Source organism: Aristolochia californica, unplaced genomic scaffold (assembly GCF_029961685.1).
Source record: "Aristolochia californica isolate CCGP_79_NKW_82.1479 unplaced genomic scaffold, dmAriCali1.0.hap1 SCAF_14, whole genome shotgun sequence".
NCBI classification, from domain to species: Eukaryota; Viridiplantae; Streptophyta; class Magnoliopsida; order Piperales; family Aristolochiaceae; genus Aristolochia; species Aristolochia californica.
In genome coordinates this window covers 1991498-2007603 of record NW_027181815.1, presented here as the reverse complement: position 1 = coordinate 2007603, position 16106 = coordinate 1991498, and the positions used below count along the sequence as shown (strand labels likewise).

The 16106-nt window shown below is 36.3% G+C and overlaps 1 protein-coding gene across 1 annotated transcript; it reads left to right on the top strand.

Moving 5' to 3' along the window:
• Window positions 1-3207: 3207 nt before the first annotated feature.
• Window positions 3208-15406, top strand: LOC137950100 (translation initiation factor IF3-4, chloroplastic). Its single transcript, XM_068796478.1, has 9 exons — window positions 3208-3707; window positions 4751-4790; window positions 4881-4940; window positions 6313-6365; window positions 7189-7244; window positions 7375-7408; window positions 8404-8476; window positions 13707-13799; window positions 15044-15406. Exons 1-9 carry the CDS (start codon window positions 3406-3408, stop codon window positions 15182-15184), a joined length of 852 nt encoding a protein of 283 aa, XP_068652579.1. The 5' UTR covers window positions 3208-3405; the 3' UTR covers window positions 15185-15406.
• Window positions 15407-16106: the final 700 nt, after the last annotated feature.

Here is a 16106-nt window from a genome sequence, read left to right as displayed (position 1 = left end):
TTGGACTATTAGCCATGTTCTTTTGTTCTTATGAGTAGAAGAGAAATATGAAGAAGGAGCTCGATGTTGGTCCTTTGATTTACCTCTTGCTTCAAATTAATGGCTACTACTTCGAACCTTTACTCATTGGTTCTCTTTTGTTGATAATCAATACAACAATTTACTAAACGCTCATAATTTTTGTCTCAATATCTTACTTTTTAGAAGGTTTGGGATATCTAACTTCCTCTCGATTGTCAAAGCTCCCATGACTACTCTTCAACATACTAACACTTTGAAATCAACTTCAGAGTTTGAATTTGAATTTTTGAAAAGCTAACTTCAAAAGAACTAACTATTTTTGAGCCATTATATTGAAATCTATTTTTACTTAGAATCTTGTTTGCTTTAATAATTTTTTCTTAATTTTGAAATCATATTATTAATTCTAGAAAGTTGAACTAAAGTGGGCCTTTCATTGCTTTAAAGATTTAGGGTTGAGATTTAAAAATCCAAGTGCTTATATGCTCTTATTTTAAAATCATTTAGTATACTTGGTTGAATGTAATCGATAGATCAATTTTATTTTGAGATCATCTTTAAAGTTAAAATTATTACTCGTGGGATTGTATTTTGTAATCAATTGATATATTGAGTTACTTTTATGTGTATCCCCTAAATTTGAAAAATCAATTTGGAATTTTTATTGACCTTTAATTTTATTATCTAACAAATTAAGGACTATTTGAACTGTAATTATATAGAATTGCGACACGAGATTGGTTTAGGGTGCTTATGTTTCCATGCTTATATTGTAAAATCTACCTAGTTGAAGGGGCTATTATAAAGGACAAAATTATAATTTTGTATTCTTGCAACCTCAAGTTAAGCCTTGTGCAGGCGTATACCCTTTATCTCATTTGTTGCTGATTAGCCCTTTGTGGGTCTAAGGTATGTTGTTGACTACTATAATCCTGTTGAGAGTGTAGGTTAGAAAGCTTTATTTGTTGTTGTTGAAAATCCCAAATGTGGGTCTAGGTAAGTGTATTAGTTATTGTTGACTCTAATTATATGTATGAGACGTTGTTGTTGAAAAATACATTTGGGTCTAAGCAAAAGGGCTTAATTAGCTATTAGAAAATCCCTTTGTAGGTCTTAATTGGAAGTCTAATGTACCAGTATAAATCTGTATGAGACAATACATTGTAAACCAACTATTGTAGTCAATTAAGTGGTGTAAATCTCAGTTTGAGTAATTGACACTTGAGATAATTTGTTGTGATATTGTTTAGCTTCATGAACATAGTGAATTAACTTTGAGGTGTAAATACGTTTGGAGTGGATTACAACTAGAATTTGGGTAATGAACTGCTATATTTCTCTGTGTTTTTTGTGTGATTGACTACTTGAGTTTGAATTTGATTGTGAAACCAACGTTACACACTGAATTATCTGAAAGTGTAAACACACATAAACCTAGTAAAAAAGAATAGAAATAGTAAAAAAATTAACAAACGTAATCTCACCCTTCTCCTCTACACGAGACCTTACACTATATTCCATGCATTCACTTGGTCCGTGATGTAACTTTTTTCCTTACCAATGCTATCATTAGACAAAGTGTACAAGTCCAAGCCATGAGAAACTTATGGGTAAGTTTTCTTCAATATATGTGCTCTCTTGATAGCTTTAATTTTTTCTTTATATATGTTTCTTGCCCCTTTGACACTTTTCTTCCTTATATGTATTGTAATCACATGTGAAATTTTTTTCTTATGGAAGATTAAAGACAAAAAATCATAGAGAAACTTGAGAACTAGAGGTCCCGACTCTCTTATCCATACTGTTTAGCATCCAACTAAGCAATTCCCCAAAAAACCATATATTAATGTCTCTAATGCTTTGTTTACGTGTGAGTTTATGCCACGTTAGTAGTGATTGCTTTTGTTTTTCATTTTTTAAGATGCTAACAACCATTTAGCTAGCGATCTATCCCAAACAATTAAGGCTTATTTGGAACCCATCGAAAAGAAAAGGAGCGAGAAAGGCGTTTTTTGTTGTTTGACAACAAAGAATTATTAAGAGAAAATAAAACAAGAGACAAAATCACTTTTTCTCTTAGTTAATAAATTTTCTCTCACAATATAATAGAATTTGGAGAGAAAAGAAAAGAAATAAAAAATTGAAAGAAAATTATAATCATAAAAAATTAAAAATATTACTAATTTTCTTTTATTTTTTATTTTTATGTATATCCAAACAAAAGAAACTACATTTATCTTTCATTTTATCTCTCATTTTCCATAGGCATCCGAACAGAGAAAAAAAACCTATTTTCTTTTCTTTTTCGCTTCTCTTCCTTTTCTTTTCTCTCTACTTTTTATGTTTTAAACGCAACCTTTAAAAAAAGACAAATGTTAACCAAAAATTACATGAAGAAAAAACTTGAAAAGTGGTTCTGAACAGTGATGCAGAAGATTCGAGAAAACCAATAATGCTCGCATCTTAACCCTTGATCATCTTAGATTCAAATTCGGAAAGACTCGCATCGAGTAAGGCCTCTCATAGACTCAAACACAAGTCTAACCCAGTAGATCTCTAACATTCACTAGTTATTAATATCAAAGATTCGGGTTTGAAATTTTGACTAATTCAGATTTATTCTTGTGTTGCTCAAATCCAACTACTTCTAGTTATAGTGTTCTGATCATAAACAATCGTTTAGCCAACTCTACATTGAGTTTGATTCGTAGTGATAATTTATTAACGGTTCTGGTTATGAAATGATTAACTAGATAATTTATTTACAATACTTGGTTGACATTTGCAAATAAAGTAATGAATTATAAGCTCAAGAAATTCTATTTGATAGATAGAGGAATACTTCTAATTCTCAGACAATCATAATGTAATAAACGGGGCTAAAATTCTTTACTTCTCCTCGTGTTTAAGGTTCAATAAACAGTTCGATTGGATTTTTTTTTTTTTTTTTAACGTTGGCATCTCTTGCATACTGCACCTACTAGCCCCACTCCCTAACGTTAAAAAAACACTCTGTGAAGCAAAGAGGGGTTCATCGATAGCCATTCCGGCCAAATATTTTCGTTGTTCAATGTATCACCCCAAAATACTCGGTAAATACAGATGTGCCACATGCAGTGAAGAGGAGCGGCGAATGGGATTGAAAGAAAGCAGTTAAAGCTTAAAGCAGATAAGGTTTCTCGAGTTTAGCCTGAACGCTCGACTTCTTTTCCATCTTCTCTCTTTCACTCTCTCCGGCGCCCTCTGATCGTGGGTCGTGGGTAGTTCATCTCTTTACGTAGCAGAACAGGCTAGTCAATGCCAATTAACCTTCTTGCGCTGAGACCCAGCAAGTGCCGGGGAGTGATAGGTTGCTAACCTACGCGCCTCACCTTCTTAACTCTAATGGCTGGCCTTGCGAGCTTTCCGTTCAATCCCGTCATATCTAGTGCAAAAACAACTGCACCGTCTTCTTCCCTTTCTCCTTCCTTTCCTAATCCGTGCACTTGTCGGATTCACTTCAGCTTCAAGAGCTCTAATCCCTTCGATACCATTGATGACCGGCGCTCAGTCGTGCGTCCCCGTACCGTTTCCGTTTCTGCCCGATACGGAGGCTACCGCCCGGCTCCTCCAAAGTCGAGGCGGTCCAAGGATTCCCGCCAGATGAATAACAATCCCGACCCTGCGTTGGATCTATCAGTCATCCGGTGAGTCCCCCCCCTAAAATTTTGGTGAAGAAGATGACATAGAAGTAGATAACTTGACAAATATCATTACCAGAACAGGCAACTGGGTAAATTCGCCGCTTTGATTCTCTGGGTTTCCTTTAGGATTCTGCTACAATTAGCTATGCCAATTGTCAAATTCGACAGAAAATAATCTAGGTAGTTATCAGATCGTTTGGGAAGTCTAGGGAGGTTCACAGTGGAATGACCCAGCTGAATGACCTAGCTGAATGTTTGTGATAGTTTGAGCTTCAAAGTGTTTGAATATGTATATCCCAACTGTAGCAGGATAACATCATTTGCATGCAAAATATCTCTTTCTGCTCTTTCAACACGACTAATGCCTCTGAGACTAATGAATAATACTGGGTCTTAGACTTAGAAGTATGACACCTTCCTGGAAAAAAATCGTTGAACTTCAGAGCTACTGTGATACAAAAATTTGCATTTGCTTAACCTATATGGAATTTATTAATTTTTCATGACATTTACTAATAGCAATTCTGTTCAATTTGTTTGAAGAGTTTTCCTTTTTTGCATGTCATTCCTTTTGTTAGCTAATTTTAACAATATACTGATGCAAGATTAGGAATTTTTTATTAAAATGAATGGTGTATGCAAAAATTAACTTTATATGATAGCTTTTGTAAATTTGAGTTGTAAATCTTAGCCAAAAAAACCCTCGAAAATCTGTTCAATATTGAGTTGTATGATTTAGACGTTTGCCCTTTAAAGCAAACAATATAATTTAGCATGTCGCTAGCTCCTACAAGATCAAGCTCGTTACTTGTTCATTGCAATTTAATGGCACTTGGGTCAGATGTTTGTGTTGTTCCTACCCAATCAAGAGTTGAATTAGATACTTTTGGGAGATCTCAAATGATATATGGTTGCTGACACTACTTGGCTTGTTATGTGTATGCCTCAGTTGTCCAAAACTATGAGCCCCATCCCCTCCTATTTTTTGATAATGAGTTTATATTTTCATTGTAACATTTGCTTACATTTGGTCATTTCAAGCATAGGTCGGCAGACGTAAGGTTAATAGATGGGGAGCAGAATATGGTGAGCATTTGCCTTGTCCAAATTTACCTTTTTTTGTGCTCTTAATTGTGATATCTATTTCTTTGGGAACTAATATGCTTCCATCTACAGGTAGGGATTGTCTCAATAAATGAAGCCATTCAAAGGGCAGAAGACGCCGAACTAGATCTGGTAGTCTTTAGAGGAAAAGCAATAATATTTGATTGCATACCTTTTTAACAGTAGCGTGGAATACTGTTTTTGTAGAATGATGGGATTGACCATTTAAACTAGGGCTTTTTTGGCTTGGGGTTTTCTAATCATCTAGTTAAGGGTCTAGGACATGCACAAAGACACATTTGTGATTTTAGATTTTCAATTTCTAGTTTGCAGCAGGTCACCACTTTTTTTTCTCTCCATCTGAAAGTTGAGAAAAAAAACACTTGTGTGAGAAACCTAGGTAAGAACATTACAACGTGCAAAACATTCAGAAATAAAGTATTACTATGACACTGTTTCAATTTTCAACCTACTTGTCGATCTTTGTCCTTTACAAACTTGGTGAGATCATGTGGCATGTTTTTTAGCTATTGCGTTTTAGCATATTTGGAAGGAGAGAAACCAAAGGATGATCTCTAACAAATGTTGTTCCATCAGGATTCTGGGTAGTAACTGGAAAACACCTGATAAATGTTGTTCCATCAGGATTCTGGGCAGTAACTGGAAAGCTATTTGTCACGTGCTTTCTTGGACCAAAGTTCATGGTGACTTCAAAGAGTACCCTACAGCTCTGACCCAGAGAATGGAAGCTAGTTGTTTATCTTTTCCCTTCATTAGGTGACTTATTTTGCTTCTTGGAAGCTGCTCAGATGTGGTGTCCTGGTAAGCTTAATTTTGACGGTAAGGACTACCTAGGGCAAGCCAGTCGGTTTGTGCATGTGGGAAGTGGGCAGAGTGAAGAAATTATTGGGAACCTTGATTAGTTCTCCAGCCTTATTGACACCACTGATTCAGTGGAATCAAGCTGTGAAATATAGAAGGAGAATAAAGTGGTGATCGGGTGTGTGAGGCCTTTGGTATTTCTTTGAGGCATTGAAGATGTTATTAGCATTCTTTCTATTTCATGAATTCCTACTCCTGGTTCTGCTTATTGTTGTGGTTATAAGCTGGCTGGTGAAGGGGCTAACCCCAACTAATCTTTCTGTGCAACCCCCAAATTCATCTAATCTTATAACCTTGCTCCCTCTACCAGTTTGCTCTGGTAGCTGACTTGTTGTATTCTTTCCTTTTTTGATAAAATCATCATTATCAAAGAATGAAAAAGTAAATGAACTTGATGTAAAAATCAAATGGAAAAGAGGTAGTAAATACAAATTTATCTTTTGCAATTGACTTTTTTAATTATTATTACTATTATTTTCCTGCCTGTTTGAGGAGATGCAAAAAGAGGTATAGAGGAGTGTTCATTGCTACCGAAGTAAACTTTTCTGAAATAATCATTTGTTCCAGTTAGTTCTGCGAAAAAGCAACTTTCTTCTGAATCACCTATTATTTTTCTTTACAGGTGATATTATCTCCAGATGCAGATCCTCCGGTTGTCAGAATAATGGATTACAAGTATGAGTTAAGCTGATCATTGCGTATTAATGTGGTTGTGCTTTACTTTCTGATATGATCTAGCTGTGTCTTTCCTGTTATTTTGTTTGGACTTAAATTGTTTCCCAAGATAACAGTTTTTTTCCCCATCGTAATTCCTTGTTTGTTTTTTATGGAATGTGTGAATATTTATAAAAAGAGGAAGAAATACAACCTATAGAGAGGGGCCATCCTCCATCCCATGGTAATTCCTATAATTTCTATTGCACAAGAAGGAGAAAAGGAAATCATAAGGCCAGAGTGGCAGAAAAGAAACTGTAATTGAAAAAAACTGAAATTATTTAGTTTTTCTAAGAGTAATTGTTGTTCCTGATTAAAATGGAGGGGCATATTTTTTGTGTGCAATCCTTTTTGTTAAACCTATTCACGGGAGATGATTTTTTGTATTCAATTGGAGATAGCTTAGCAAAAGCAGGAGCTTTTCAACGCAAGAAGCTGTGGGAAATCATTAACACTTCCTGTAGCAACTTGTGATCGGGATTCATACTCTTAGATTGGCCAATAGCATTGCAGGCTCCCTAGCTAGGGGAGGTCTCTCTCTCTCTCTCTCTCTTTTTTTTTTTTTTGAAATAATGCTGAGGGGAGGTCTCTCTTGTCAACCTTGTTGTGGGAGCCAATCTTCCTTTGGATTTGGCTTTGTCCCTTCTCCTGTTTAGCCTTTTCTTTTTCTTTTGATGTATTTCTTGTTATTTATATCTTCTCCTTTGGAGTCGTCTTCTTTTTCTTCTTAAAAAAAGTCTTTAGCACTTTCTCAAGAAAAATTAATGGCTTCTTATTTTTTCAGCAAGTATAGGTATGAACAGCAAAAGAAGAAAAGAGGGCAGCAGAAGAAAAGTGCTGGTGAACGTCTTTCTGAGTTTTTTTATTCTCTTTGTTGTTTTTGGAAATTTATATGAGGCTTTTGAAAATATGTTATCAGTAAAGTTACAGTGTGAAGTAAATCTGATTTATATAATGGTTTTATGTGCAGCAAGCAGAATGAATTTGAAGGAGCTCAAAATGGGGTATGCTATTTACTTGTCTCATATCTAAATGTTTTTTTTTTATTTTCTAAATCTAAGCACCAAGTCCTGGTTAGTAACTCATGTAATATAGGTTTTTAAGCTTGTTTCTTTGACTCCTTCATTCCTTATGTATTTTTATTCTTGACCGAAGTATCTGTTCTTTTGTCATGACATAATTCAATATGATTAGCATTACTTTGACAGGACATGATTAGCTTATTATCTAGTAGAGGCTCTTTCTAATACATACTCTCGTCATCAGCTTGAGTACCTTGTCCTCAGTTCATTATGTTTGGCTATATGGATGCTCTTCCTCATTCTACTATCATTTGCTAGTTCTGCTGCTAGGATGGCCTTTTTCAATCTTTCCTCCTCACCAACCACGAGCACTCTTGCCACTTTGTGTCCCATGTGAGAAACAAGTTGCTTCTTGCTGGTAATGGTTTCTTTTCTAGATACTTTTGTAACAACTGACAGGAGTATTTTCTCATTAACAAGATACTAGGGGTTTCTGCCCTTCATGACAAAAATGATAGAGCTGTGGTGTTGTCAGGGATATGCTCCCTTCTCTGTAATTTCTGTATTTTTCTTGCTTATATATTATATATATACATCTTTTTTTAAAAAAAAGAAGAAGATAGAGCTGTGGTGTTGTTGTTACTATGTAAATGTTCTATCAATCAGGTGTTTGATGTTTCAATTGCTGTTGCTAAGAAATGCAAATAGGCAAGTTGCAGTATAATTTCTTGGAACTGATTGTAAATGCATGTCATCCAATAAATTGTGATTGCTCTCGTTTAGACTGCCTTCTGGATGCTTGTGTTGTACTGTTATTTTCTTCCTTCTGCTTTTATAGCTTGGATTTCTCTTTCCCTTGCATTCTTCCTTCAGAGCAATAAAATTGTACAAGCCAGTATTCTCGGAAAAGGTATTATTTTCATATTCTCAGTATCTATTACTCTTTTGTTTTCTAAATTCATTGTAAATCTAAATAGGTACAACATTGACTCTCATGATTATGCAACACGATTGAGAGCTGCTGAGAAGTTCCTCAAAGATGGAGACAAGGTTGTAGATGGTTTTGGCTTCTTTTGCATTTTATTATTTTATTTTATAATCATAATGTTAAATATGATGTAAGGGCATTTGGTCATTTCCCACGGTATGTATGTATCACTGAGGATACCAGTCGAGTCAGCATGTCTGTATTAGTCTATGGTCCAATTCTCATGGAATTTGGACATGTATTTGTTATGTGTAAGAGGGGTAGAGATGTCATTTCATCTCTAATCATTTAAGTTAATAAAACCCTGATGGGTGTTGTCAGCCTCCCCATCCAGAGCAGTCTACGCGCTTCTCTCAAAGCTTCTCCTTCTCTCCTTTTTCACTTCTCCTCCCTCTCAAATCTCTTTTATTTACATTTTCACATGGCATCAGAGCTTATGATCAGGATTACAAAGCTTGTGAAGCCCTCTTCTTTTCCATTAAAGCCTACAATTTCATAGAAAGAGGGATTTTTAAGGTCGGTGCTCTTTGATTGACAAAATATTGATCTTTTCTGTTTCTTTTTTGCCTTAAACCTAAGGTTGATGGCCTTTATAGCAACTTGAGCATTTTTCATGATTGATTTGCCCAAATACTGGGATTTATATCTCATCCAATTGTCCTGCGTGCAGCCCTAATACTGGGTTTTTTTATTGTGTCATCCTCTAGGTGGCTGATGTTAGCCCTAATTTGGTCTTCTAGCCTGTTCTCTAGCCTGATTCTATCTAATTCCAGTTCTTATCCTCTTGATTGGCTGGTACATATCACCTTTTCTGTCCTAACCCTAATTTTTTGAAGTGGGGCCAACATAACCTTACGCAGGTATCTTTGTACTATGAAGTGATTTTTTGATTGTGCTAACTATTGTTGGTTTTTAATAGCTGATTTCAGAGACGTCATTACGCCCACAAGGGATTCTAGAGTTTAGACGGAAAGGATATTGTGTTAATTACCTCAAAGCGATTAAACGGACAAAACTATCTTAGTTGGTCTAAGTTTGTCCATATCTATCTTAAAGCCAAGAGGAAATCAAAGTTTATCAAAGTTGATCCTTCAATACCCTGTGACAGATGATTGGGAAGTCGAGGACAGTTAATAATGACATGGTTGCTTAACAGTATGGACTCGAAATTAAGAAATCAGATCATGAACCTTGAGACAACCAAGGAGATATGGGTGTCCTTGGAGTCATTATATGCTCTGGAGAATAACTTATCTTGTGTCTATATGCTAGACCGTTTAGTCTTAAGTGAGGAACAAGGTCAGTCACTGATTAGTACAGTGAACTACAAGGCATATCTCAAGAAAGGTTCTAGATGGATTCAGACCTGAGTTTGACGTAGTTAGGGCTCAGTTGCTAGCGTTAGATGATATTCCTTCGCTCTCTATAGCCTTTAACAGGGTTATGCAGGTAGGGACAACAATTTTGTCCAAAGGTAATTAAGAGATTAAAACTAGTAATGCATCTGCATTTAATATCTTTGGTCAATTAGACTTTTCTCGAGGCCGTGGTGGTAGTGTCAGAGGCAGAGATAGAGAGGGGTCCAATAGAGGACGAGGCCACAATGATAGTAGAAATGACAAAAAGTGTATCCATTGTGGGCACACTAATTATTATTCTGACAAATGCTGGATTAAATTTAGGAAGCCCACTTGGGCAAACTCATTTACTCATGACAACACTGAGCCTGTGACCAGACACATGGTGGGTATTTCGCCGGGAGCTCTAGAGGAGATGCAACAACTTGCTTAGCACTTGGCTCAGCTAGGCTCTACTCCAGGGCCTTTTTCTTCAACATTTGTTGCCTAGCCTCCACTTCCTACAATTACTCTTGCCAGTTCAGGTATGTCTACTCTACATGTGCATCCTGTGTCTTCCTGGGTAACTGACTCAGGAACCTCAACTCATACGTCAGGTATGTCCTCTTTGTTTATCGATCTAAGAGAGTCTTCTTTGGTAAAGCATGTTACTTTTGTCGATGGGTCAATGTCTTTTGCTCAAGGTGGGGGTAATATCACACCTACCCAATACATGTCTCTTAAATTTGTGCTTTTATGTCCCTAAATTTCCTCTTGATTCGCTGTCTTTTATCAACTCACAAGTCCATGAATTTTTTATAACCTGCTATACTTCTCATTGTGTTTTTCATGATCTTACGATGAGGAAAATAATTTGTTCCGCACGCGAGAAAGAAGGACTATACCATTTGGAAGGTTCATAATAAATAAAAGCACCTGCTCTTCATGCAATAGTGTCACCCTTCCAGTGGCATCTACAACTTGATTATCCTTTCTCCAGCGAAGTTAGTACATTTATTTCCTACATTTCCTTCAAAACCTATATTTTCAGTGTGAGTCATGTCAATTGGACAAACACCATTGGACACTTTTCCATTGAGTCAGACAAAGAGTAGCAAGATATTTGAATTTGTTCATTCTAATGTATGGGAATCTTGTTCAGATTCTAATGTTTTTGGCTATAAATACTTTGTTTTGTTTGTTGATGATTTTAGTCGCACTTGTTGGGTGTATCTCCTATGGGAGAAGTTTGAAGTGTTTTTAAACTGTTATAATGAAATAAAAACTCAGTTTGGTGTCTCTCTTCCAATTCTACGCACTGATAATGGATTGGAATTCATAAATCATAAATTTAGTGCATGTTGTTAGGATCACGGTATAGTTCATCAATCTTTCTGTGTTTTTACTCTACAACAAAATAGAGTAGCTGAGCTTCAGACTAGACATTTATTAGAATTGGCAAGGACAATGCTTATCCATATGCATGTGCCTAAGTCACACTAGGGAGATGCAGTGCTTACTACTTGTTTTCTCATCAACAAGATATTGTCTTCCATACTTAGAGATAAAATTCCTCTTCAACTGTTGAATCCATCAGCTACATTGTTTTCAGTGTCTCCTCGTACTTTTGGTTGTGTTTGTTTTTGCCTATGTTTTTGGTGCATCTTTAGATAAATTGTCACCACGTGCAGTTAAATGTCTTTTTCTAAGGTATTCTTGGATACAAAAAGGATACAAATGTTATTGCCTTTCTCTGAGAAAAACATTTGTATCTACAAATGTGACATTTTTTAAGGACGTTCCATTCTTTTCTACCCCCGATGTGTGTCCTCCATCAGCCACAGTTCTAGGTATTGTTGCCCTAGCTCTTGTGGAAGATGTCTTGACCACCACAATCTAACCCTACGAAGAAGCCCTTGCAGGTGTATCAACGATGTCAACATGGTCATGAACGAGCCTCAGTTTCTTCTCTCTTGCAGGTTTTAGCATACTCTGTCTTTAGATCTTGAGGTAACTGATTTGCATCTTCCTATTGCTCTTCATAAAGGAGTTTGTGTATCTACTTGTCATCCATTATCCCATTATGTCTCCTTTGATTCCTTATATACCAGGTATAAACAATTTGAGTTGTCAGTCTTCTTGTACTATTCATTTTTCTGTACAGGATGCTCTCTAGTCAAGCAGGTTATAGATGTTGGAATGGAAACATTAACTGATGAAGGTACATGGACTCTTTGACGCTCCTTTTGATACTACCTTTGTAGATCGTCGTTGGGTACACATAGTTAAATATAAAGCAAATAGATCTATTGAACGATATAAAGCTTGGTTAGTTGTTGAAGGGTATACTTAGACCTATGGCATTGATGTATTTGAGACATTCTCCCCAGTTGCATGGTTAAAATCTAACCAGAGATGGTCACTTTTCCAGAAAGAGATTAAAAATGCTTTCCTTTATGGTGATTTGGAAGAGGAAGTTTATATTGAGTAACCTCCTGCGTATGTGGCTTAGGGGGAGATGGGAAAGGTATGTAACTGAATAAGTCAATTTATGGGCTTAAACAGAGTTTTAGGGCATGGTTTGAGAAGTTCAGCCAAGTGGTGATGTCCTTTGGGTTCTCGGGGGGGCCACTGTAATCATTTTTTAATTATCATGAAGAGGTCATCTGGAATTGTAATCCTTCTTGTATATGTTGATGATATTATTCTGTTAGGCAGCGATATGCAAGGTATTGAAGAAGTTAAGCATTATCTTGCTAAGGGTAGAAGTTACAAGAAGTAAGACTAGTATTGTGTTGACACAAAGAAAATATGTCATTGACATATTGTAGGAGTATGATCTATTGGGAGCCAAGCTTGTAGATACGCTCATGAAAGTTGGATATCTTCATGAGGATAGCAGTGGTGAACTAAAGGATAAAATTATATTTCGGAGGTTGGTTGGAAAACTAATTTATTCCACTATCTTGGGACCAGATATATCATTCTCGGTTAGTGTGTTGAGTCAGTTCATGGAACACCCAGGCAAAGTTCATGTAGAAGCTGCTCAGAATCCTGAGGTACCTGGAAGGACCATTTGGAAAAGGGTTATTCTTTAAACCTCACAATCATCTGAAAATATAAACTTTTTCAGATGCTGATTATGCTGGGTCCAACTCTGACAGAAAGTCCACTACTTTGTATTGTGTGTTTATTGGGGAAAACTTGATGAACTGGAAAAGTAAGAAGCAGAATGTGGTGGCCCTCTTCTTCGCAGAAGTTGAGTATGGAGCTATAGCTCATACAGTTTGTCAGTTGAAGTGGGTGAGGTCTTTTATTCACGAGTTGAACATGAAGATTTATGCACCGATGATGATGTATTGTGACAATCACGTTGCTATATTTATTGCAAGTAACCCGTGTCTCATGAGTGGATCAAACATATAGAAGTGGATTCTCACTTTGTTCTAGATGTGGTGATGCAAAAAAGAAATTACTACATTTGTTCGATCAGGTGATCAGCTTGGTGATATCTTCACTAAAGCGTTAGGTATATGTGAATTCGAGAAATTTTGTAACAAACTTAGTCTTCTAGATATATATGCTCTAATTCGAGGTGTGTTAAATATGATGTGAGGGGTATTTTTGTTATTTCCCACAGTATGTATGTATCAATGAGGACACCAATAGAGTCAGCGTGTCTGTATTAGTCTATGGTCCAGTTCTCTTTGAATTTGGACATGTAGTTGTGGAGATATTAGGATTTGTGTATGAGGGGTTGAGATGTCATTTGATCTCTAATCACTTAAGTTAATCAAACTTTGAAAGGGGTTGTGAGCCTCCCCATCCAGAGCAGTTTACGCCCTTCTTTCAAAGCCTCTCCTTGTCTCCTTTTTCACTTCTCCTCCCTCTCTACTCTCTTTTACTTCCAATTTCACACATAACAATCTGAAACCATCTTACTAAATTTCTGCAGGTGAAGGTCATAGTAAATTTGAAAGGACGTGAAAATGAGTTCAGAAACATAGCGATTGAACTTATCAAGAGGTTTCAGGACGATATTGGGGAGGTATATTTATTTTTTGTGTTTTGTTTCTTTGTTTATCAACCCCATAACTTTTTAGAAAAAAAACGAGAAAAGAGAATGAAGGAAGGTAGTCTAAATACCCTTCTAATTCAGTCACTAATGTTAGTCATGCTTTACACATGACCAATTGAACTGTTGTATGGTAAATAAAACTCCTCAATTCATTAAATTTTTAAACAAATGACAAGTAAACCTCACCAATGTTTAAGTTAACAGACTATTCTGTGATAGTAAGCTATTGCAAATTGTGCTGATTTTGTAGCTGATCAGGTATATTTCTAGTTTACTTTTTTTACATGTATATTTTCCAGCATTTGGTGCTTGTTCTTGTTAATATCAGGTTATTGTCCAGTAATACTAGACCTGAACATATAAAATGGCTTTTCCAGTGCATCCAACCTATATTTATTTTTTACCATCTTATTATGTAATATTGTTCATAGATAATACTTCAAATGGTGTTTTTCATATATGAAAACTTTCAAAGTGCCGCTTGCTGGTGCTTGGAGAACAAATTGATAATAGGATCCATCTGTCCTTTGGCTTTGTAGCAGCACCTCGACACCATGCCTTATTGAGACAAGACTTAAATTGGTTAATAGCACACAAGCTTCACTTTTATCTCCATGAAAACAATTTACCTTTGCTAGGTGTTTGAAAGATTTATTATGAGAAACAAGAACCTTCTCTCTGCCTATATGGTAGTCTAAAATAGTCTCATTCATAAATCATAATAATTGTCAAAATGAGAATAGCAATGGCATTGCATGACATAAAGCAACTAATGGGTTCTCTCTAACACTTTATTCTCATATTTGAAATAGGACAATATCTGCTAATGTTTTTTTTTTCTATCTGAAATTATGGACCTGCAGAGGTACCAGTTATCACAGATTAGCAGCTGCTATTTTCTTGAACTTCTTTTCTATGACTACACACATCCATCCACCCACCCCCCACACTAAAGACATTGGTGAGACTTAAGTTAAAGACCTCACACCAAAACTCCCCAATGGCCATTGAAGCAAAGAGGCCAATTAACCTTAACTTTTTAAGGGTTCTCAGTTACCTAATACTTTCCAATAGAAAACAATTATTCAACTAGAATTATACTGTTTCTGCTCACATGTTCAGCCTCTCTTATTTGTGCTTTCACATCTTTATATGTGCTTCGTTTTCAGTTGTGCTCAGATGATGATTTGTTGTTATTTGCTTTTGTTTCACAGTTAGCAACCGAGGAGACCAAAAATTTCACTGAGAGGAATATGTCCATTGTTCTTGTTCCTAATAAAACTATTCTGCAGAAAGGTAATGGAGAACAGCCAAAGAAAAAGGAAAAAGCAGCAACTGAAGTTTCTGCTGTTTAAAACTAGAGGAAATTCACACTCTAGCTGTGGATTCATGTACTCAAAATGTCAGGATTAGCAGCTCTTCTCCGTTGGTACACATTCTGTATAGTAGTGTAATATGCAAATGCCATCTTGACAGAGTCGTTTAGTTACATTGAGTTGTGCAAATGCCATCTTCTGTTTTTCCCTTTCAGAAGCCATGAAAAAAAAAAATTCCGAGGAAAACTATTTATTGATTAGCATATCATTTTATGCACAGCAGAAGGGCTCCTTTTGTTCGTGTAAATGTTTGCAACCTCCTGTGACATAAAAACGAGGTTTAAACTAGGCCATAACCCACTCCAGGCATACCCTATCAGAGGGTGTATCCGGACTGGTGTGAAGGGCCGGAGCAGTTATATGGGACATGGGTGAGACACCAACTAACAACCTACCATTTGCATTGCTCTGCAAGTACTTCTAACCCAAGCATCGTCTGCTGCATAACGGACAAGCCGTGAAAGCAACTCACATACACTCAATATAGCTACGTAACAGAGAAATGTTAACCTTCTGCATCTGTCTATCAAAGCTGTTATAATACGACCTACAAAAAAAGAAAAAAATGATTTTTTTGACCGAAATGCCCAGCATACGAATTAATATCAACTGATCTAAATCCCAAAAAAGGATCAATTCAGTAGGATACAACGAATGATTTAAAAAAGGATGGGGATAATTTGGTAAGTTTAGTGTAAATTACCTCATTTGATTTTGATGAAGCTACTGGTAGTAGCGCGGGAATCTTAAGGTGGCATTTTCAGGGTGGTTGCTTAGACATAGCTTAAGGTGGCGGCAATGGGGACTCTGCAACCAACCAACCCATGAGACCCACATTAGGTGCCACCCACAAATGACTAGCTGACATTGTCTACCTCAACCTCTCTACAAAACTCATTCA

Excerpts from the sequence above, each read along its gene's own strand:
- LOC137950100 (XM_068796478.1), top strand. The coding sequence starts at position 3,406 with ATGGCTGGCCTTGCGAGCTTTCCGTTCAATCCCGTCATATCTAGTGCA. Across the intron at positions 3,708-4,750 it reads TTGGATCTATCAGTCATCCG|GTCGGCAGACGTAAGGTTAA; the intron begins GTGAGTCCCCCC and ends TTTCAAGCATAG. Across the intron at positions 8,477-13,706 it reads TCCTCAAAGATGGAGACAAG|GTGAAGGTCATAGTAAATTT; the intron begins GTTGTAGATGGT and ends AAATTTCTGCAG.